The 25,147-nt window shown below is 41.7% G+C and overlaps 1 protein-coding gene across 1 annotated transcript in view; it reads left to right on the top strand.

The window, feature by feature from the left end:
* Window positions 1-7,611: 7,611 nt before the first annotated feature.
* Window positions 7,612-25,147, top strand: part of LOC124156976 (NADPH oxidase 5) — a 214,222-nt gene continuing 196,686 nt past the window's right edge. Inside the window, exon 1 of the mRNA XM_046531419.1 lies at window positions 7,612-8,186. Coding sequence (XP_046387375.1) covers window positions 7,665-8,186 — 522 coding nt within the window. The 5' untranslated portion in view covers window positions 7,612-7,664. The remainder of the gene's footprint in view (window positions 8,187-25,147) is intronic.

Here is a 25,147-nt window from a genome sequence, read left to right as displayed (position 1 = left end):
AAGGGTAGCTGATGCTCTTTTTCCAACTCCATAGTAAATTGGATGGCGTGATGCTGTGAGTTCAGATGATTCAGGAACCTTTTTAGTTCTTCCTCGCCGTGTGGCCAAATCACAAATGTGTCGTCGACGTATCTCAGCCACAGTGAAGGCCGCTTGTCGTTACGATTTCATTTCTCGACGGACATTCAATTTTATTTGACGACGCCAAAATAATTGCGAGAGAAGACAAGTACTTCCCGAGAATAATAAGAGAGGCCATTGAGATAGTCAAAAGACCAGCGAACTTTAACAGGGAGGATGGCTATCCTTTGCACAGCGCGTGGAAAAGGTATATTCGACGCAAATACGAGGACGTTCCCTGATTGGTCGGAAGAAATCCACCGAATTGGCGCCAAAAATTGACTATATAAGAGAGGACTAAAAGCTTCACTTCATCCTTCACCTGAGGACGCTGGCAGGAGAGCTGGCGAAACTGTTGTGGTTCTTCGACAACGGACGCGGATGCAGCCCGAAAGAATGCTGACCTCAGATTAGTCCTTTTTTATCCCAAATCCTATGCCCCTAGTCCGGGAAAATCTCCGGAGGGGGGACTTTTCACCCTCTTATTCGGCCCTGCCCTTTTTGATTTGAAGAGAAGTAGGAGGGGATGACAAAATGGACGAAAAAGTACTTAATACGTAAAAATTGAACGCTCCCTAAAATCTAAACTGTAGGGAAGTGCAGGTGGGTGTTGTCCTCTCTTCAATGAATTAAATTTTAAGTGACAGAGAATTCGTTCACCATTGAAAAAGAAAAAAAAGGCTATCAGTGAAATAAATCCAATTGGAAAAGTGGCGTTTTTAAGATATGCGAATGGATTGGACTTACATGCGTAGCGAATGAATAATTCATATCATGAGATCTTAAGAGTGTGTATATCTGATGCTGCTCATACTTTGTGAGCTTCGCTATTGCGGCACACATCTTATTCAGACGGAAACATATGTAGATTATGTAAATCTGAAAATTGCCGTAAAAATTCTCCTCATGAAAGAAATATACGATGGATATATGCATGTGAAGTTTATGCTGATCTCCAACTTTGTAGCGAAACACAGGAATACGGAAAGAAGGCAGTTGAGCAAATGGAGGTTCTCATGTGGACCTCAGAGACAGGGAACTCATATATTTACTCTGAGGCGAGGACTTGCGTACTGGAACTTTTCCCTCTGTTGGAAGGAATGAGCATTACATTTGGCCGTCGTCGCTATGCACCATCTTCCACGTACAACAAACTTCGAATCTCACTATCACTCATATCGCAACCAAAAGAAAAACAACAGCGCAACGAAATGCGTGAAATGTAAACACTGGCGAAAGCTAACGATGAAGTGACTAGAATAGGGAATAAAATCAAACAGAACTTATAAGCGTAGATACGAATAATAATTAATACGCGTTCGATGTATCACTAAAGAACAATTACTTCAAATATGAAACATATCCCCTTCGTAACAGTAAGATGCCTTTTCAATCGAAATGTATACGATAGATTAAACCAGTATGGAAGAAAACTTAATTTTGTCGAAGCTCATACTCTCACAAATCACTTCACTTGTCGCTTCACTCTTTACTTCATCGTCTACATGCAATCAATTCGCCCAGGAGTACACTAAAGGCACAAAATGTGTTCACTTACACTAGAGACACAATGGAAGTTCACTGCACGTGGTAGTTTCCTTGTAGCTATACGAAATTTTCAATTCCTGCCAACAATTACACTAAATACTTAGATTTTTTACGCATTGGTACCAAAATGGAACACGAAAATCCAATCTTCAAGTAAGGCATGTAGTAGTAAGCATAAGGATAGCCTTTTAAGTGTGCCGGGAATAGAACGTTTCTTATCACCTAGCAACTATAAATGTTGTTTATGAACAAATTTTTCAGCTGGTTACTGCCCATGCAAAGTTTCATTAAGATCGGCCTGATATTTTTAAAACGGTGGCGTGTCCAAGTTCCCAAGTCGCTATACGAGATGGAATTAAGTCATGAGCAGTACCACACCATAATTTTCTTTAACTTTCGACGAAGTCTCAACTAGCAAGAATACGTTGCTGAACTTTTTGTTGTTTTTGACGTGGAAGCACCATCAAAGACTACCGTTTACCGCTAGTATGCAAAGTTTCAGCGAGGACGCTCTTGCCTCAGTGACGAACCGCGTGAAGGGCGACCAAAAACCGCCGTCACTTAAGAAAACGTGGATGCTGTACGTAACATGATTTTGAAAGATCGTCATGTTACATACCGTGAGATTCAGGCATCATTGGGCATCTCAGGAACCTCAGTTAAAAAGATATTACACGAAGAGTAAGGTGTTAAAAAATTGGTTTCCCGTTGGATACCGCACCTCCTCACAGAAGAAAAGAAATCACCTCGGGTCAAAATACTCTACAATGATTCAACTTAGGAGCATCAAAGCACGTTCACAACATCCTCAGTGGTGATGAATTATGGATCTATAGCTACGAGGCTGAATCAAATCAATCTTCAGTATCGGAAATCCAAAGTGAGCTGAAACCGACAAAAGTTGTTCGCTCTCGCAGCGTTTCCAAGAAAATGGTCGCACCGTTCGTAGCCAAATCAGGGCATGTATCGACGATTGCTCTTGAAAATCAAAGAATAGCTAATCCTCAATGGTATACGACCATATGCTTTCCGGAGGTGATCGCCGAGCTTCGGAAAGATAACCCAAATCGACGCATCACGCTCCATCATGAAAATACTAGCTCACACACTGCTCGAGTCACAAAGTCGTTTTTGGTACAGGAAAACGTCGAAATTCTTGATCATCCTCCATAAAGCCCGGACTTAAGCCCCAATGATTTTTCACTTTTCCCAGAATCAAGAATATGCTACGAGGAAAGCGCTTCCAAATGTCTGAAGAAGCGGTTGATGCCTACAAAACGGCCATTTTGATTACCCCTACTTCGGAATGGAATAAATGTTATACCGACTGGTTCAATTGAAGCAAACGTGCATTGACTATCGTGGAGAGTACTTTCTAAAACAATTTAAAAAATTGCGTTATTATACCTCTTATAATTTTCTTCATTCCCGAATCTTAAAAGGCTACCCTCGTATGTAGTGTAATTGTTGGCAGGAATTGAAAGTTTTGTATAGCTGCAACACATTTTATTTATTTATTTATTTATTTATTTAGTCCAAAAACAGCACGAGGCCAATTACAGAGGACTACAATAACAGGAGAAATAATTACATAACATTAAGCAACGTAACCAACAAAAACAAAAAAATTCAACAGTAATTACAAATAATAACAAAGAATAGTCATCAGGTGGGGCGAGGAATAGGGGGAAAATTACGATAGTGATGGTGCAAGTTGGGTGTGGGATGAAAAAAAGGATCAAAATTTGGAACACATTTGGCATATGAGTTAATGGAAGAAGGAAGTCTGAATAGAAAAGAACGTTTAGAAACAGAAAGGCGGGGGGTGAAACAATGAAATAGGTCACTCGACCTCGTCGTGCGCGAAGGAACACGAAGCGGAAAAAAAGAAAGAAGGTCTGATGACCTGTATTTGCCATTGATGATATTTAAAAAGAGTCTCCGGTCATTGAGGATACGGCGATCAGCTAAAGTAGAAATGCCAAGAGAGGATCTTATCTTATTGAGGGAGAAGTTACGAAAAGGCAAGTGGCGGTAGCGGACAACAGAAAGGAAAAAATTCAATGGACGTTCCAGGAGCTTTAATGAAGAAGGTGGGGCCGAAGACCAGATTTGGCTGCAGTATTCTAGGACCGGAGAGACACAGGAAAGGAAGAAGGTGCGTAGAGCAATTAAATCCAACACCTCACTATGGCGATACATCATACCCACCAAAGACATAGCGCGGGTGGAAATGGATTTAATGTGCTCACGAAAGAGCAGCTTAGAGTCAAAAATAACCCCTAAATCCTTCTGAGAGGTGACCGAAGGAATATGATGTCCAGATGTCCAGATTTTGTGCCTTTAGTGTACTCCTAGGCGAATTGATTGCATGTAGACGATGAAGTAAAGAGTGAAGCGACAAGTGAAGTGATTTGTGAGAGTATGAGCTTCGAGAAAATTAAGTTTTCTTCCATACTGGTTTAATCTACCGCATATATTTACAAATTTATAGGGTAGATTAGATAACCAGTGTGGAAGAAAAATTCATTTACGACAAGTAATGATAAAAAATTTAAGAATGCAGTTTTTAATTACCTTTAAAATAAAAACTGAGTAACGGTAGAAAAACACAGACAAATGAAATACATGTTCATTTCATTTCTCTGATCAATCCTACAAATTGTTGAGGCTTGAGGGTGGATAGAGTAGTCTCTTCCTTTTTCTTCTGACTTGCAAATGATTGGTGTCAATTTTGGGATGGATGTGTTTAATAGAATTGAAGAAATTTGGACTTTACGGAAGTGGCTGTAGTGAGCACAAACCCAAGGCCTCGAAGAACATTTTAAATACACAACCAGAATAACACAGGTCAGGAAATCGGGAAGGAAAAGAACAGTTCACTGCTGGATTGAGCACAGTAATAAATGTATCACACAGAGTGTACGTACTACTATATATATCTATACTACTATGTTATAGGGTGTCTGAGCATCATAAGCTGGCCATTGGCCATTCAACGGTCAGCCAATCAGAGAAAGTCTTCAAAGGTTTGGTCAATTCCTCCTCCTCTGCGGCACGCCTTACAATTCCATTCATAGCAGGAGTGTCAGAATGTATTGCTAGGATACTAAGGAAGCATGACGTGGTCACAAGGTTCAACTGCGTGACCAAGATACAAAACATTGTACCTGGACCAAAAGATCGTATCCCGCAGGCAATATGCGAAGGCGTGTACACAGTGCCATGCTCCTGCGGAAAATCATATGTTGGCGAAACATGCCGAGGAATGGCGACAAGGATGAAGGAGCATGTGAGAGCTACTAATAAAAAACAACTGCACTAGTCAGCCATTGCAGAGCATGTTTGGAGTGAGGCGGGCCATAACGTTGAATTCGAAAAAGCGAAGATAGTGGCAAAAGAGAGTCGGTACTACCCAAGGCAAATCAGGGAAGCAATTGAAATTCAAAAAACACAAAATATCAACAGGGACAACGGCTACCCAATCAGCAACGTTTGGAAGAGAGTTCTGACCGATCAGCGCACAGGAGGAGATCGGCCAGTGCTATATGAGACGGTAAAAAATAAAAACTTCTCACCTTCGACCTGAAGACGGAAGCAGGATGGCTTCCGAAACTGTTGTCAACCATAAACGACAGACGCGGCTGGAGAACCCGAAAATTAGCAGTCATCGTGAACAACGCCGCGGAAACCTACGCACGAAGTTTATTAAAGTCCTTTATGGATCGGGGGAAAAACGAATTCCCATATATATCCGTTTGGCAAAATATCTCTCTTAATTTATTGCTTCTGTTGGAAATGGAAATATTGTGTGGCTCTAATATCATGTTCTCCGTGTCGCTCTTAAAGATATCCATTCTCAATTGTTCCAGCAATCTAAGCCTAGCGCGCAGCCTCCGAGTCTCCAGCGGCTCCCAGCCTAATTCGCTTAACATCTGGGTAACACTGTCACCCCGCAGCAGTTTTTGACGAAACGCGCAGCTTTCCTTGGTATTTTATCTAGACAGCGTTAAAAGTAATACCATGGATAGGCCAGCAAAATATTCCATCCGGCCGCATTCTTTCCATGATCACACTGAGAACCCTGAGAACGTTCGGATTTCGCGGCTATGACGATCTTCCATAAGCAGGGCTATTCTGTAAAAGATAGCGGCTGCGCTATTATGGAATAGATGTTATTTAGTGGCAATATTACGCCTCCCCCGATTCTCTATATGAAAATAGCGGCCCATAAGTGGATTTGGGGTCGCTTTATAGCATTAAAAATAACTCCAGAATTTGGCTGGCGTAATTTCGATTGCGACCAGGAGATGCTGGGATGGAAGAATTTATCCTTCCGTCACTATGGTCACACATCGTGCGCAAATTTACATAAGATGAGGGCAATTACTCCACCTAGAAAGGCTCAAATGCCTTTGAAGTCGGAGAAGAAGATTTGATAAGATTTTTTCGGGCGGCTAAGGAACTGGGGAGACGTTTGTGCCAACATCGAACGAGGGGGACCCTTCTAAGGATACAACTCAGCAGGGCCGGGAACCAGTGATTCAATTGATACGCCCGATCACTCGGGGAGGGGAAGGAAGAGAGTGTAGGGAGAGGGGCCTGTCGGCGCCTCCAGGGAGAGGATAGAGGTGGTGGGATAGGGGAAAACCCGCGCCGTCATGAAGGACGACGGGGCCCACGACTAGCGAAACCATTACTTAATTTACCAACGCATTCGGTAGATATTTATACGATGAGAAAAATGCAAAGATCATTTCGGTGGACACTCGTGCCAACAATTAGAGCTGGCATTGCCGAGGAGAGGTCCAAGTGACTTAAAAATAACACACCCAGTTAGTAGGCAATATGAGATTGTTTACATTGCCAAAAAGTATAAATAAGCATATACTAATATTGTTTTGTTCATAGTTATGCACGATTCTTTATTCCTCGTGGCCTATCCATCAGTACATATGCAGGCGTAAATCTTCCCCGCCTTTCCTCGAAGGCCCTTCCCTGTCTAAATACGATTACGTTACATCAATCATTTGAAAAAGGGAAATAGCGCATGCGCAGTACTACGCCCTCATAGCCTTGCTGATCTACCTTGGACAGTATCGGCTCTCTTTTGCCGCTATTTTAGCTCTATCGAAATCAATTTTGTGGCCTGCCTCGCTCCAAGCACGCTCCGCAAAGGCTGACGAGCGCAGTTGTTTCTTTTCTTGTGGCTCTAACGTGCTCCTTCATCCTTGGTATTATCACCCATCGGCATGTTGCATGTTACCTTTTACGTACTGTCGACGAAGCTTCGAGTTTGTACTTTGCATATTAAGTTCGAATGTGAGGTAGATTTGAAAAATAATAGGTAGGTATGCGTAAATTCCCAACGTAGGATTATCGGAAATTATCGAAACTGAGATTTTAGATTTTCAACTGTGAAATAGCGACGGTGATAAGCTTATGAATAGATTTATTGAGAGCGTGAAAAGACTAGAAGGGGAATTTAATCAACCTGCCGAACGTCCAGCGAAATGGCAGCAAATGTAGCGAGAAAAGGAATTAAGCTGTAGCTTACGTGGCTGTAATTTGAAGATGGAATAAATAGATTATACATATATTTATTGAACGCCATTCTATTCCACCATAAAATTGAAGCCGTCTAAGTCACATCTCCTCATCTTTCTCGCGGCATACGAGTGCTGATGCGATGAATCTGGAGTAGATTCCGAATTTAGAACGGATCACTTGGCGGAACACACCCGAATACAGGTGTGCGTGAATGGATGGATGTGCTGGTGGTCCATTGCTAAGCGGCGCGTGGCCACGAGTTGCGACACAAGAGGGGGGTGGGGGGAAACCCCCCGGGGCACCCCCCTCATATTGCGAGCGAGAGAAAGCGAAAGGGAGAGGGTGGGGGGCGATTGGCGGCGGCGGCGATCATTGCAGCGAACACCTGCGACCCGATCGCCTCGACGAGCGAGACAAGCGAACGCAGAAACAAAGGAGCAACGGGAATGTCGAGTACGGTGGGTGTGGTGGGCCCCAGGGAGTGGCCCGCGGAGGTGCGGAAGGCCCTCGAGGCGGCCGGACCCGCCAGGACCATCGCCCCCAGCGCCTGCGACGACGCCTCCAAGGGCCTCAAAGAGGAGGAGGCGGCTGCCCCCAAGAGCGCGGAGGGCCCGAAACAGCGGCAAGAGGATGAAGCAGCGGCGGCGGCGGCCACGGAGGAGCTGCGTCGCCCGGTGACGCCTCCGCCCCCCTGTCCCCCGGACGCCTGTCCCCCTGGCTACGCGTCCCTGGCAGCCATGTCCGCCATGCAGGAGGAGGTGGTGCGGGAACGGGTGCGGGCCGCGCTCCTCGCCGAACTGGGCGCCCTGCTCCGCGCTGACGCCCTGCTTCTCTGCGCCGCTGACGCGTCCGCCGGCGGAGGCGCGGCGACGGGCGCGGGAGCAGCCGCACCCGGGCGCAGGGAGTCTTCGTCGGGGGCGGTGGGCCGGGTGGCGCGGGACGCCTTCCGACGGCTGTTCACAAAGCGGGTGAGTGACGCACTGAATGATGGGATTGTATTGAGAGACGTGGATGAAGGAGATTGGATCGCATGGGATACTTCGATGAGAGATCCATGGAATGCATCGAACACCGTTAAGAGCGAAGAGAGATATCGCAAAACGGTTATTCCACAAATTAGGATGGGGTGCGTCTCGTAAATTGACCTTGGCGGAACAAGAACTCAAAAACAAGTGATTTCTCCCGGCGATCGTAAACACGGCCTGCGTCTTCTTTGTGCACGTGAGTTGTATGCATCGGTAATTACCAATTTTAGGGAAATGGAGACTGACACTTTATGGAGAGGTTCGCATTCGAGTCCCGCCCTAGTCAATTGATTTTTTTCATCTCTAGTTTGGCGCTTGGCATTAACGTTTTATGGGTGCGTGAATGCTTCATTGAAGTCGCTTCTGAAATGCCTCATGCCGTGACGGTAAGGCGATGTAAGCATTTAAAACTCCGCTGTGGCGAATCTTTCGACACTCTCCCCCCTCCACCTCACATTCATTCTTCAGCTGCATCGATAGGCGAATGGCGGGCGGTGGCAGGACACCGGCCGTTCGTGAACAGGGCAGAGCAGGTGCGATATTGACAAACGACGTTCATTAAATCCCCTCAATAGTGCGGTGCAAATACTATATCAGTCTATCCGTTTCGCATTATGTCTCTCTCCACTATTCTATCGTTTATTCCATCCGGCTGAGAGGGGGGTGGGGTGGGGTGGGAGGGGGGTCGGGTTGTTGTGGTGGCTTCGCACTCCGTAGGCGTAGGTTCGAATCTCGGCGGAATTTTCAGAGACTGTCCGATCGATCCTGGCTAGATTGTTTTGTGGAGGTCACCGCACATGCCGTCCGTCGTCTTCGCCTCGCCGGAATTTCTGGTTTTATTGTGTTCACTAGTCCCAGCCTACTGGCTGTCTCCAGTGTGTTTCAGGAAAATTCGTTTCTGGTGTGTTTTTTCGTTATGTCATTTTAGTATTTCTGGTGGTGTATCGTCCGTCGGATGGGACGTTAAGCCGTGGTCCCCTTGGCAGGCGCCTTTGAGCATGAGCACACACACGCCGTCCATCCTACGCAAATACCTCGGCCTCCATACCATACTATCGGACGTAGACATACAGTGAGGTGATTTGTACGCGTCATATATACATGTATATAAAATGTGAACTAGCGCTATACATTTGTGTTGCTTGCAGCGATGTTGGGTCGCCGTAAACAATTGACAATCGGCTTCTTTCGTTTCCAATTTCAAGTGTACCCGCAGCGTATTGCATGTGAGTCATGGAGAAACGACATCTTCCCGTGGTTAACAGTGACATCCGTTTACACATACATCTCTCGAATGGTTGCTTATGAAGAAAGGCCTAACTTTGTGTTAATCTTTAAATAAAAATTTCCCGCTATTTATCTGCAATTCAGGTTGCCATTAGAAATAAAAATAATTTCTTATCTCGTTTTTGTTCCTATCTTTATCATTGAAGCTAACATTTTTACATTGTGTCACAAGGCTACTTGAAGGAGCCTCTTGGAACTCATGTATGGCTACTTCGTCACCCACTAACACTAGAAATCCACTCTTCATTGTCCCGCAGAGGTGGAGAGAAATACGTGATGACACTGACAACTACTCTAACATAAGACGAACGCGGCGCCCAAGCCGTGCTCAAAATAAGTTCACGCGAATGTCCCAGAATGTAAGGGACCAAGGTCGATTGTTTGATCGAATTGCTCCATGATGTAGTGGATAGGTACCTATTACAGATTTATTTGAAATTTTCCACTTTCTTAAAGAAATTTATCCGAACGACTAATGTCAATAGAAAAGATAGAATCATTTTCGATTTGTTGGTCGACTCCTTTCGAGCTACATTCGCAAATGGTTCAACGTATCGCCAAAAATTGCCGTCTTTAGATTATTTTACGGAAGTGGGAATTTTCTTAAATAATCTGTGCAACCCTCCACCCCCAGACTCATTACCAGGATGCAAAACGCATTGCTAATCATAATCAAAGATGATTTGCAATTTTCCACAAAAATAAATTTAATCCGACCCGAGTTTCGATGTTACTAAATCATTTTCAAGGTAAAAATGGTGGTAAGTGCAGTTAATTTGTATAAATTAACTGCACTTACCACCATTTGTACCTTGAAAATGATGTAGTAGCATCGAAACTCGGGTCGGATTAAATTTATTTTTGTGGAAAAAATCAAATCATCTTTCATTATGAATCAATTCCACTCCATCTCGCTTGATTCCTCGAATTTTATGCATTGCTAATCGTTGTCTTGTAAATACTTCTCCATTATTGGACTCAATTTGGTAATCGTCATAGTGACAGTTCTCACCAAGACCACAATAATGTATTTTATTGATAAAATTCGATTAGATGGATGGGAAAGACTGTTCAAAAAGAAAAAAAGGCAATATGTCCCAATCAACTCATATATTCTCGTGCGTTCCTCAATCGCGATGACGTAAATGTTGCCACTAACCACTTTTCATGAGTTGATGACGTCATTAGAACACTAAGGGAGAGCCCTTTATTGAGCGAAGGAATCGCTTCGCAGCAGGATAAAAAAACAACGAACCACGAGAGAGAGAGGAGTGGCCGAGGAGGAGAGGTGACACTCTCGGCAGTATGTGACGTCATCAACTTAACCGCGAAAGGGAAAATGCCGTCATTTTGTCGCCGCACATTTCTCTCTAAGCTGAAAAGTAAGAGCCTCTTCACTTTTCGATCTCACCATGGCATAAAGGAGCGATATTGAACTTGGATTTATTATTTTAAGTTTAGTCCATAGGTAAGTACAGCACAAGACGAATCTCTCGCGGGGGGATTGGTTAATATCACGATTTTTTCCACAAAAAAATAATAACAATAATAGTAATAATAATAATAATAATAATAATTATATTGATATTTATTTCACTGCCCAAACATTTACACCTACATGCATAGCTTTACGGTGAATTGAGGCACAATTAGAAGAAACGACCTTTAGTAGAGGTTTCCATTCTTCGAAAATAAGACAGTGTAAAAAGCAGTGTAAAATAGCAGTTAATTGAAGTGAACGGGGCGCGAAGGTACGGAACGTCGATCTACAGTGTGCATGTGCAAGCGACAAGCGTGCGTTTAATCAGAGCACAATTGAAGGATAATGATACAAATCTCTAGAGCATGGGCCGGCATAATGTTTTATGGGATGGTCACTCTGGTGACCACGCATCGAGTCCCGGAATACATTGACTTAGGAAGTGAGTGTCCAATGCCAGAATTTTAGACGTAAATATTCTACAGTTGAGTCCCCTCGCTGCAATTATAGTCGACGTTCCAAGTGGTCTAAAATTCTAATCTTGACTATTCTTAAATATACCTAAGCAAGTGATGTTTTAATTTAATAGATCCAAAGAAATTAATCGCGGATAATTGTATGATCTAAGACCACGTATTTTGAAAATTCTCACGTAAAATTAGGGGGGTGGGCGGTAGATATATAAATGGACTTCAAACAAAATGAGCCGTCGAGCGGTGTACGTATGGCCTGCGAAATAATACACCCGCTGCCATGCACCGCTAGTGAGGCGTACGCACACTAAGCCGTGAGACTGCGACTTTTACATGTGTAACTGCTATTGCTTAAAAAAGTCCCCAACGGTTGGACTTAGTCGAACTCAGACTTTCCTTCTTGCTGTCGTCTATTCGAAGGCCATGCACATGAAGATCGAAACAATCTACAATGAATATCTGCTAGGATTTTATTTCCCTGGTTGGACATAGAATTTCAGAAAATCAAGCAGAAATTTTGTACTTTCATACCAATTTTGTAATTTCTTTTCTTCAAAGAAAGGGTAATGAAGAGACGTCTTCTGCTTCACTCTCCGATTGAAAAGTAAACAAATGCATCGGTTACCATGTTACCACGATTCATGCGTGAGGCCTTGAATATCTTGCGACAATAAGGAAAGTAACATCGTCAAGTAGCGCTGCCAATCCATTTGCTAAGAAACTTATTCGACCATCCGTAGTGATTTCAATGCAGCATGTAACGATGTCCCGCAGACGGAAGGCAAATCATCGCTTTCATTCCTTCATTTGGACATCCCGCTGTCTCTTCACTCGCTTTTTAATCGGATTTCAAAAATGACCACGGCGTTGTGCGCAGAGGGATCCATTGTTTGCCAGATTTGCGGAGAATTTTTAGTCCATTGATAAGTTCTGAATTAGATAGATTTCATCACATCGAATGCAAATAACTGCCCCGATTATGACTTCAATCAATAGCCCCGTGAAATTCGAAGCGCTCTGCTTACAGCGACGCCAACGGTGACTTTTGCAAATCCATTGAAAAGCATGGTGTCTGTGGGGTCCGCCTCCTCATTGGTGACTCACTCTCAAGGGGTCCCGGCTTCGACCCCAACACCACCCGCTCCTCCTCACTTGAGTTCTAGGTATTCGGGTGATCGATTCGGGGTCCGCCGCCTGGGGCGCTGGTGTCGTCGTCTCAATTTCGTCATCCCAGCAAAGCAAACAAGCGAGGAATTTAAAGATTGTTGTGGACCTTGGGCGCTGCTGCTGCTGCTGCCTGCGACTACTTTCCAAAAGGCCTATTTATTTCTCCGCCCCGGGCAACGAACGCGCTTTCGCAGCTCACTTGTCGCCCCCCCTCCTGTTGCTCTGCCCACGTCACTCGGCCTCTTTCCGCCACACACGCACGCACACGGAATAATCGAAGTTTTTTGAGACTTTTTCATGCGTTTGTTCGTCCGATAGTGCTCACGAGCAGAGATAAGCGAGAGCATTTCTGTCACTGGTAGTCATTACATTTCTATCTACATAATACCCTGCGAGCCACCTCTAGGATGTTTGGCAGGGGGTGATCAATCACCAGCATGCAATTGGACTCCCACATACACACCACACGGTCCAAAAAGCGTCACGTATACCAACAAATTACATACACTACCATATGCTGTTAGAAATAATAATAAAATTAAGAAACATGCATTAAGTTTTACATAGGTTAGTAGGCTACACTACAAGTCATGCAATCTATTTACGAGTTCTATTGCTGCCGTTATAATCTCTTATTGATCGTGGAGAAAATGACATTCGGAATCTGTCTGTTCTCTCTCATTTTATTTATATGATCTGATCTTCCGTAGTATGTTGGCGTCCGTAAGATATGGTTAATTTCGTTAGAAAAGACACTGCTCCTGAATTTATCTAAAAGGTTTAGTCCATTTTTCAATCTACGGTCCGACAGAGATTCCCATCCGAGTTTATCTAAGAGGTCAGTTACACTAACAAGACTATCGAACCACCTTTCACATACCTGGCAGCTCTTCTTTTTTTACTTTTTTATACTTGCAATCGTTACATTTGAAAAAAAGGCATCCATTAAGAATAATATACTCATTGCTTTCTGAAATAAAACTTAACCTTCCCATTTTGACGGTAGCGACTGGCATATGCCAAGAATTACTATGCCTGGACATTCTACACGTTCGAACACGGTACCAATTAAAAGAAATTTGTGTTTTGAGTAAACAAACATCCCGCATGAATGAATCTCGCTGCCAGTTAACCGAATATTTCAAGAAAACTAACAGTAACTCTTGTTGTGACAACAAATAGTTTCTTTTTGAACATTTAATTAGTAATTGTAAGTGATTTCAAACTTTAGTGAAAGGCCGATGCCTGAGGCCTATTAATATTTTTGGTTCTCCTCCAACACTCCTATTGCTACATTTTACTCTAATTTGATTATTTGAGCGAACGTCAAAACTGCGTTTGTCAAAGGATTCGGAGAGGACTCCTTTGTCGTCGCTGACGGGCAAGGAGCGACGCGAATTTCACGGAGCAATAGTTGAAGCTATTATAGGGTGGTTTCCTTTTATTTTTTATTGTCTAAATCGAAAGATTATTACTCATGGAGTACGTATTTCACGCTTTTAGATTTTTAAATGACGATATCCATTTTTTGCGATTAAATGAAAAGTGAAATTTTTCAAGCGCGCGAAAACGGGACGGCTTAGTATGAATGCTGGGAAAATCCCGTGTGACGTCATTCTGGTTCACGCTGTCGCAAAGTGAGGTGACCTTGGGGCGCGGATGTGTGCGGCGCTGAGATACAGGCTGCTAGCAGGTAGCGCTTGGCTTAAATAAGGATTATTAATACCCTTTCAAACGAAGGAAACTTTCCGACCATAGGCAGTTTTAATAGGTGATTATAAATAGATGTTTCCCTGAGCTCTGTGCCTCATGTATGCATTAGTAATCTCAGACGATGTAAAACTCCTATCTTCTCGTGTAGAAACTATGTCCCTGTGACGTCACGTGGAGTGGAATCGCATGGGCGCCAATCTGGTCTTTTTTCAAATGAGGTTAAAATTGACCCTTGCCATTCGTCTAAACTGGTATTTCTAAAATCAAATAATTTGTATATTTGGAATACACTAATGGTGGGTAACGAATCGCAAACAATGCCTTTCGTTTGCTTTGATGAAGGAAACTGCCCTATTGAGAAATTCTCACCGGAATTCATATTCGAGATGTTAAAAGCTATCAAATTCGTAAATTTAAATCAATGCTACTTCTCCATGACGATGGCTGTTGCCCTAAAAATCACTACGCATACGATACCTATAGGCATATAGATTGAAAGGGGAAAAAAATGGAGTTCAATTTAAGTAAACCAGCTGGAGCCATATTATTGAAATGACACATTGCAACATTTCCACTTATAGATTTATTTTACACTACGCGTTTCGTCGTTACAACGACATTTTCAAGTGTAAAAAAAGTCTTAAATATTATCCTTATATATCTTGGTGCTTGAAAGGGGGGGGGGGAGTAAGGTGGAGAATGGGGTTTGGGTGACGAGAAGTGAGGATATTGAAGGCTGAGGGGGGGAAAGGTTCGTTTTTATGGTCTCAGACTGAAGCAGGGTGAGGGGGAAGGAAAGAAAGGTTCTAGGATGGGTGAGGGTACCCAGCACTCATTCACTGTATTCTTTCGGGTTGTGGTTGTCCTGATGGAGTCCTCGCCCAGATGATCTTCTCCTCCTGGGTAGTTGACCCCGTGTCCTTCTTCTACTGTTCTTCTGCGGTGTGAAAGTGGGGGTGTGGTGTGGAAAGGGTTTGTACAAAAATTTTTAAAAAACCTTTGGATATAGTAACGTATATTTTCGGGGTCAACTGTGACGGTTGGGGATCTAGGGTCCAAACTCAGATGTGTCAAGAAAAAAGGGGGGGGGGGTGTCAGGGGGGGGGGGTGTCAGGTCAAGTCAGCTTAAAAATTCAATATTTTAAGCATTTAGATGTGGACCTAATTATGTTTTTAACCGTAAAAAAACTTTTTCAGGGCTAAGTCTTGTCCTTTCTTTGGGAAAGTTTGCGCTATGCTAGACTTATTTAAGTATACCGGGACTAGCCACGGTGATAACTTTTACGGAGTCACCCGCAATGCACAAATAGTGCGAAAAATCCGCAGAGGAAAAATTCCACAGGGGAGAATGACGCCTCGGTAGCTTAACTGGCTAAAGCACTGACTTAACTAGCCGGAAAATCGAGGGATCCGAGTTTGGATCCCGGTCAAGGCGAATGATTTTTTCCTCTGTGGATTTTTCACGCTATGCTAGACGGATACTTGACTGACGAACAAAACTTCGATAGAATAGCCCCTGAGGAGCAGCACTTGTGGCGCGCTAGTTATAACTCAGTTCGTAAAAGTGCACGGCGTAAACATGACCCGCTCTACGCGACGCATTCGGCTTTATTCTCTTAAGTTAAGTACCTTCCAATATAAAACAGTTTTTGTTTTGTTATTCGACGCAAGAACAAGTAAAGCGGATGGTGCACACGCGAACATGCCACATACATTTGAGCATGGGAAAAACATGGCGTTTCTAGATTCAGAGCATAAAAACTTACCTAGTGATTTGTTACTCGTCATCGCGAATGCAACGCGAGTTTGAAATTAAATTCGTTTTAACTCGAAGGGCATATCGCTTGGTATCATTGTAATCCTCGGAATGAGAACTTCCTCATCTTTCAATTTTCCTTTGAGTATAGTTCCGTGAATCACATTGATTTTCAGTATTTTTAATCACCAAATGCATTTTATTGCATAGTTTTTAGTTGGTGTAGGTTTTGATGCATCGTGGACATCGAATCAACCCTCAGCTTTAAATTGTGGGGTAATAAGCCACGCACATCCAAGAAGTTTAAAAATTCAAATCATTAGTTGATGACTTCCTCTTCCTTTGTTACACAGTCAATAAATTTGATTGATTTTATAGTACCTGCGATTTGATTCTGAATAACGAAGTGTAAGTATCCACATCTTCGTTATTAGCCGCCAAAATTGCTCGCTAACCCAACCATTTCGATGGATAAGTTCTAACAACACGTATCTAAAAATTTGTCCGGTCTGAGTTAATGCTACTAATACTGTTAAACAATTGAATTCAAGCAAAAACGAGTTGTAAGAACTTAGCCATCGATTTTTGATTTTTGTGGTTATCAATCGATTCGGATACAATTTGTTGATGAGCTCATCCCTCCATGAAACGGAATGGGGAGCATGCACAATTTTTTTAAAGTACTGGAATACGAAGGCCTCTACCTCAAGTGTACTCGCCGAAAATTTCGCGTATGAATAATGCTTTTTAGCTGAGTTATGAGTCTTTAAAAATTGATCTTCATCAGCTGATTGAAAACACGACGCCATCGGAGCGTGACGTCACGGCACGGTTGGTTTCTACAGATGACAGACTGAGGAAGTGGATAGAAAATCGATCTACGAGGTCTCAAATGCAAATTGGCAAAAATAATTTCTGTTTTAACGACAAAATGCAGACTGTGAATATTTTGGGTTGCCAAGGCGTTGTTGAAACAAATAAAGGGGATTGTTTGGGGAGATTTGGAAAGATTGGATGAAAATGAGTTGGTTGCAGATTGTGTTCTACGCTGGACACCCACGTCATTTGGTTTGTGGAATAAGTGTATTGCAGCATGGATAATCAATAAAAAAAGTGTGAAAACCATATATATCGTATTGAGTGCCCCGCCACTGAAGTACCTCTATTTTCTCGCTGGAAAAGGTTTTTGCTTATGCCCCAAAGGACACAAATAAGAGAAGAAAGTGGCTGATGACCTACGGAATGGAATTAAATACGTTTTTTAAATTGTCAACGGGATATTTCTCAACGTAAGTACACTCTTGAATCATGGTTATCATAGGGTTTTATCAAATCCCCAGTATTTCTCGGATGCCCACCAAATTTAAGATATATCACTCATTTCACCAAGTAAATAGCCCTAGAAATGTACCTAATAGTCCACCGATTGTAGGATTATATACATAAAGGAAGATGGCTATTCATGAGAATAAATACTGATTACGATTAAACCACGAGGAAAAATAAGGAGTATACGAGAAATATGTGGCTTTTGGTAAGGTAAACTAAGTATTTGCTGCTGTGATGCCCATAGAGTTCGCTGCATGTCAACGCAAAATCTAAAATTTCGTCTCGTTTCTGCAGTGATTTTCTGTTCAAAAACAGAAACTTGATTAAGTACAGCGTAAATAGTACTTGAAACTTATTTATGTGTCTACCAAATACTTTTTTTTACCTTTTTCACGATCATTTGGATCTCAACTTCGGCCGATTAGGGAAAACTATCTAAGTTCCGCATAGTAGTGAGCTAAGTAAATACATAAGATAGATTTTCAGCTAGCAATGGATATAATAAATCTTAATAGACAATTAATAAATATTTAAAAACGTTCGTAAAATAATTGTCATTAATCGCATTCTTATTTACCTGTCTATTTTACTCCCGCATCGCGCTAGTGACTTAGCTATCACTGTTTTCAAGAAAATCAGCCGCCATAAGGAAGTCGACCAAAAGTAAACTGAGGTGTTTTGCTTTCTTAAATCCCTCTTAAGTCAAGTTGTCCTTTTAGGAACTACTATCTCAACGAAGATTTTTACTTCGATATCTTGCATTCAAGGCTCTACCACTCTACTCTCTTAGCGAAGTGAATGGTGTACCGTGCGATGACGTCAGAGGCGTTTCAGGTCACGTGACTTCAAGCGATATTCGAGCATTTTTAATTAGCATTTATTGACGTTTGTGGAGTACTTGGAGAGTTTTGGCTTATATATTTGGACTCGTGAGAAAATTTTCTATTCAATGAGACTAACTAGCATGATGAACAAATTCCATGTATGTTCCCCATTGCAAAACTTACGAAGAAATGAAATAATTCTGCTCGATATGTCGACAAAAATACGGCCGTTACCGGTAATCAAAAATAGGGTAGTTTCCTTCATAAAAGAAAACGAAAGGCATTGATTGCGATTCGTTACCCACCATTAGTGTATTCATAATATACAAATTCTTTGGTTTTAGAAATCCCAGTTTAGACGAATGGCAAGGGTCAATTTTATCCTCATTTGAAAAAGGCCAGATTGGCGCCCATGCGATGCCACTCCACGTGAAGTCACAGGGACCTAGTTTCTGTACTAGTAGTTAGGAGTTTTACATTGTCTTAGATAACCAATGCATGCATGTGGCACAGAACTCAGGGAAACATCTATTTATAATCACCTATTAAAACTGCCTAAGGTCGGAAAGTTTCCTTCGTTTGATAAGGTATAATAATCCTTATTTAAGCGAAGCGCTACCTGCTAGCAGGGTGCTCTGCTACCAGCAACAAAACCTCCGCAAAGATCTAAAACAATTTCCCCCTTCTGCACTGTCTGAAGGGCTCTCTTCACAAATTCGCGAAATCACTGCCTCTTACAGAAAAGAACTTTGCTCACACGTATGGCATCACAGCTTGCCTGCTAAATCCAGACACCAAGTCCCCAAAACCGCCTCCCTTCCATTCCAAAATCCCCTCTTCCCATCATAAAATCTCACTACCAATCTCATGCCGTGGCTGAACGTACGCCTGAGACGATAAAAGTGAAATGAGCAGTAGACAGCCAATGGCAGGGAAATTCTGATAACAAAAACAAGTGAAACACGTTGCGTGCGTTGAAGAAAATTGTTTGAAATTTGCGAGGAAAGTGCGAGTGAGTTTTTTTTTGTAGATTCCTCATTAAACAAACCTAAATCGAAAAGCGTCTTGAGCGCACAAAAACCCGCGTGCTTCACTGAAAATCGTCCGTTTCTCTGAGGCAATCGTTTTTTGTGTGTCTAGGGGAACCATTGTGGTTATCAGTGACAAAAACAATTATTTGTGATGAATGTTATTTTTCCCAGCGAAATTCTTAATTTTTAACGGGGGAAAACTTCTTGTAGGTACTTCTACCTCACCTCCAATATAATATTCCATTACTTGATTAAAAGTTGTGTACGAATACAAAATTTCGGCTTCAGTCTACATCGTTGATAATTATTAAGTGACATCTTTAGAGAACAGACTATTTAAGAGGTTATGACCGGTTAGGTGGTGTAACTTATGACGTTCCATGATATTATTAGCCTCACAGGCATTAGACCTTACGTTTCATCATGAGGCTGAAACTCAGTATCACTCTGCACAAGGCATGTAGAATGCTCACATTGTTATCATGGATTGGTTGAAAAATACTGGTCAATATTAGCTTTCTTAAAATTCGGTTACTTTCGATTAGTGTCGTTATTCATGTAGATATTTCTGTCCTCCTATTTAAATTCAATCTCTGAGATGGTCTTAAATTTGTGGACGTTATCAGTGAAGGAAGGAGGATTAGACGCGCGCGCTTGCTTAGAATACGTGTGGATGGAGCCATTGCCAAAATGCCCCTTCAATAGGTGTCAATGAACCACTAAATAATCTTCATACAAGAAATGCATTTTATTATAGCACGCAAAATTCGACCAGCCCCTTCATCAATAAGTTATTATAACTGTTAAAATAATGGAGTTAACACAAGTGGAATAAGTTTACTCTAAGAGCTTAGTCCTGTTACAACAATACGTGAAAAAAGTAAATTAATTTCATGATATAAGTTGTCATGTAAACATAACAACAACACAAAACAGGAGAAAAGATAGAATATTGAAAGTTGTTAGATTACAAATTCAACAATAACAGCAGCGTTATAACTAGCAAATACTTTAGATGACTTTTAGTGTAGCCTACTAACTTATGTATAACTTAAGGAATGTTTCTAAATTTTCTTACTATTTCAAACAGCATGTGGTAACGCATTCTAACAGCAATTTGTTAGTATGCGTGACGTTTTTTGGGCCGTGTTGTGTGCATGTGGGAGTCCAATTGCATGCTAGTGATTGATCACCCCCTGCCAAACACCCTAAAGGTGGCTCACAGGGTATTATGTAGGTGTAAATGTTGGGTCACCAAATTTGGAAAATTTTCATCGTTTGATGATAAACCCAGCTTTGTTTTTGTAGTGAATGCAACGTAAGAGATATTTAAGTGTAGTAAAACCATAATTTTGCAAAAGCGTATTATATTTAGACGTCGTATCTCCGCAAATAAGGAATTTGCGAAAGCATGTGATGTCTTATTGAAAATACCTTGAATTGAAAAACTTTATTAAAGGATTGTTTCAGCTATCATCAATTAGCAATCCTAAGATTGCTTTGACGTAGCTCTCCACTCCTATCCGCTTACCTTTCCATAGCGACGTATTTCTTCTCTCTTACATCCTTTATAACCCTTTGTCCTATTTTAACTCATTCGGGGCCGTCCCTTGCCCTTCTTCCCTTCCACCTGTCCTTCGACGATTGTCTTCATCAGACCATCGTGCCTCAAAATGTGGCCAACTAGGTTGTCCCGTCTTCTGCTTAAGGTTTTTAGAAGGCTTTTCTTGTCTCCAACTCTTCTTAGCACTTCCGCATCACTTACACGGTCGATTCATTTTGTCTTCATCATTCTTCTCTAGCCTCACATTACGAATGCTTCCACTCTTGACTTTTCTGCTGCAGTCAACGTCCAAGCCTCGCCTCCAAAGAGAAACATACACCACATGTAGCATCTGATGAATTATTTCGTAACTTCTATGCTTGTATTCTCAGCTGTAAGAAGATTCTTCTTTATGTAGAAATCCCTCTTTGCATGCGCTATTCTACTGACTATTTCTTTCTTGCTTCGTCTATCGTCGATTATTTGGGTTACTGGGTAAGAAAAATCTTTCACCTCCTTTAGCATTTGTTATCTTAGTTCAATACTTGTTCTCGGTTCCTCTCTTTTGCTGCAAACTAATATCTTAGTCTTTTTTTATTGTCTGCTGATATCTGGCCATTGTCCTTTCCATATTTATCAAGGTCTTCTTTAAATCCTTCTCTGTCTCGGCTATGACCGCTATGTCATTAGCAAATCGCAGTATGTTAATTTTTTCACTATGCATTTTGACCCCGGCGCCTTCCTCTTGATTTCATTGATGGCTTTCTCGATGTGGCATGTTAGATGAAGATGTCATTTCCTGGGTGAGCCAACATATGTAAACCCGCGTGCAAAGAGTATTATTAGACAGTGCTGTCTCCAACGAAGTTGGATTCACTTCTGGTGTCCCTCAGGGTAGTATCATAGGCCCACTCCTATTCCCTTCTGTTACCTACTACCTTGCTGCTATCCAAGCGTGATGCGATGCGTGGCAATTAGAATTAAATTTGAAAAAAAAATGCGCAGTAATGAATTTCTGGAAAAAATAACTCCCCACAACATAGCTATGTCATTCGGGGTACTCAATTAGACTAAGACTTTTGAATCTGTGAAATATCTAGGAGTTAGACTCAATTATGACCTATTGTGGAATAAACATTCGGGAAGTAACAGTTGAAGCTAATCGTAAAATAGGTTTTGATAAAAGAACATTAGGTGATACGATGGCAAAGGGAGATAAATCAGCTACTTTTCCCTCGTTAGACCCCATTTGGAGTACGCTGCCAGTGTTTGGGCCCCTCATGAAAAAAAGGCTTAATAACAGAGTTAGAACGCGTGCAAAGAGGAGCAGCAAGGTGCGTGAAAGTTCGTTAAGATGGTCTTGTCAGTGTAACTGACCTCTTAAATAAACTCGGATGGGAATCTCAGTCAGACCGTAGAATGAAAAATAGACTAAACATATTATATCATATAAATAAAATAAAAATCGCCGGCCCCGGTGGCGGCGGGGTAAAGTACTCGCCTGCCAAACCGAATGTCGCGGGTTCGAGTCCCGCCTGGGTAAGTTACCCTTATACAGGGCATGGATGTTTGTGATTGTTAAATGTTTTCAACCCCGATGTAAAGGCCGAACAGAGCTTTTTTCGGTGGTGTGTGAAATAAATAAAAATAAAATAAAATGAGAGAGATAGACTGTGGAGCAGATAGATTGAGAATGCCTTTTTTCCACGACCAATAAGATATTTTAATGGCAGTGTTAGAACTCACTAGTAGATAGGATAACTTGTATGGTAGCCTACTAACTTATGTATACCCTAATGCATATTTATGAATTTTATTATTATTTCTGACTATGTTTTGTGTGTAATAGCAATATTGTCAGATAGTCTTAATGAGTAGTTGGCAAGTTTTGCCTTTGCATGAATGTGGTAGTGTAATTTGTTGGTATGAGCACCGTTTTTTTACCGTGAGGTGTGCATGTGTGAATCCAGTTGCATGCTGGTGATTCATCACCCCTTGCAAAACACCCTGGAGTTGGCTCGCAGGATATTGTGTAGATGTAAGTGTAAGCATTGAAAATTACAGGGGACAGTGCACAGCCTTGTGTTATTCCTTCTCCTATTATTGCTTCTGCACAGTTGGGTCCACATTTTATCACTGCTATTTGGTTTTTGTACAAACTGTGAACAATTCTACGATCATTGCAGAGCCTTCTGTTTCCTTTCAGAATTCTAAGCATTGAATTCCTTTTAATATATCGACAAATGCCATAAAAGTTGGTTTGTTGTTCTCTATTCTCTTCTCTATGAGTTGCCTAAGAGCCAAAATTGCTTCTCTTGTGCCCTTGCTTTTCTCAATTCCGAATTTCTCCTCATACAGAAATTCTTCTTCTCTCCGTTCTATTCTCCTGTAAATGATTCTCATCAGCACCTTCGACGCTTTTCTCTCAGGCATATAGTTATAAAATCTTCACTCTTCTGCTCTCTTCTTTTTGGAAATAGGAATGATGATGTTCTTCTCGAAGGCACTAGGTAAATATCCTGCTGTGAGGAAATAAATTTATTTTCTTTCAACTACTAAACGGCCGTAGATCGTTTAATTACCTTTATAAATATCCTGTTGAATACATACATATCGCAGATAGTTAAATACATTTGAATTAAGACCTTTTCTCCAGCATTTTTGATTAGTTATACTGGAATGTCAACCATTCCTTGGGCCTTACTCTTCCGCAGGTCAAATTCCGATCTTAAGATGTTCGATTCCATGTCATCCTCATCTACTCCACTTTCCTCTTCGATAATTTTTTTAGCTAATTTTGCTTCCATAGTATGATTCCTCGAGTTATTCCTTCCTTCACTCGGCTTTATCTTCGTTTTCAATTTAAATATTTCCACACTTGTCTCACTACTCTAGTGACCGCTTCTACTTTCCCTTGTACGAGGTTATTTCGTACGTCCTGGCATATCTATACCTCCACTGCAAAAACGCTCAGCAATCGGCCACCAAATCAAATCCGCTCATCTAGTAGCCAAACAATACGAATTCGCTCAGCTGGCAGTAGCGGGAGCATAACCGCTCACTTCAGAAGATTGGAGAATTGGATGCGAGCGACTGTGCTCCGGGTACTGGGCCAGCTGAGCGAATCCGTATTGTTGGGCTACTAGATGAGCGGAGTTGATCGTTGCCACCGAGAGACAAGGCCTGAGTAACCAGCCGTGACGTCTCGACAAGAAGGGATACATTCTTGCCACTATTCGTTCGCTTGAACGATCGCAACTGGACTGAGCGTGATTTTTTCCCATTAGATATTCGAATTCCTTCGCATTTACTCTGCTACGTTAAAATCTTTAACACAAATATTTCAGATTCACTTTATTCAGCTCTTTACGTCCTATTTATTTACGAATTCAAACTAAACCACGGAAAGTAAGCAAACGCAATGCTCGAACTTCTTGTTTAATAACACATTTTTGTCGCGGCGAATTCTTTGGAAAGCAACAACACATTAGTTTCCTCATAATATAGGATAAATTATTCCACGATACAATAATTAATACGATGTTTTAAAATCTAAATGGAATGAAATAGCTGTCAAAGGCTTTAGCCAAAATTCTCGGTAAATCACTCCGGTAGTTTTAGACAGCTCACTTATTTAACGAGTTCCTCTCCGAAATTGATTATCTGGATACCATGGACCTGTTTAAAAATAAAGAACATTGGATAGTGGGGGTGATGCATAAATAAGGATGTCAACAGATGCGTATGAAGACATTTATTATTATCATCAAAACAAGAGTGTAATCGTACACATTGCAGAGGACATTCTCGAATGGGGCGGCACACATTTCCCTGTACTTTTACCTTTGGGCAGAAGGTGAGAGAGAAAGTAGAATTGCACTGAATATCTAAATATCTGTGAAATAGTCAGGCTTATTAGCAGATTTTAAGGACAGCTTTGCCCCTATAAAGTAATATCAGGGATCACTGTCTGACATAATCTCACCCAAGATTCCAAAATTATCATCTTGCATGGGTAAGCTAAACTTAACTAATTATAAAATTTGAACTTTCTCAAAATCAACGCTAACATTAAGAACCTCGTTTACCACAACAGAGTGCTGCATTCAAGGTCTGAGCCTGAGGATAATGTTCTGAACAAGTATGCAGTCATGCTTATTCACCACTGTCCTAGTATTTCACAAATCAAGAAACTGAAGCTTTTCTCCAAGACTCACGAAGTTTGAAATACTTTTATCTCGGTCGTATGTCTCCTTCTCTCTATAATGCTTACCTCCATCACCTCTTCCAATGTAGAAAAT

The sequence above is a fragment of the Ischnura elegans genome, chromosome 4, assembly GCF_921293095.1.
Source record: "Ischnura elegans chromosome 4, ioIscEleg1.1, whole genome shotgun sequence".
Lineage (NCBI taxonomy): Eukaryota > Metazoa > Arthropoda > Insecta > Odonata > Coenagrionidae > Ischnura > Ischnura elegans.
The sequence above is the reverse complement of the archived record's forward strand: the minus strand, read 5'-3'. Positions and strand labels throughout refer to the sequence as shown.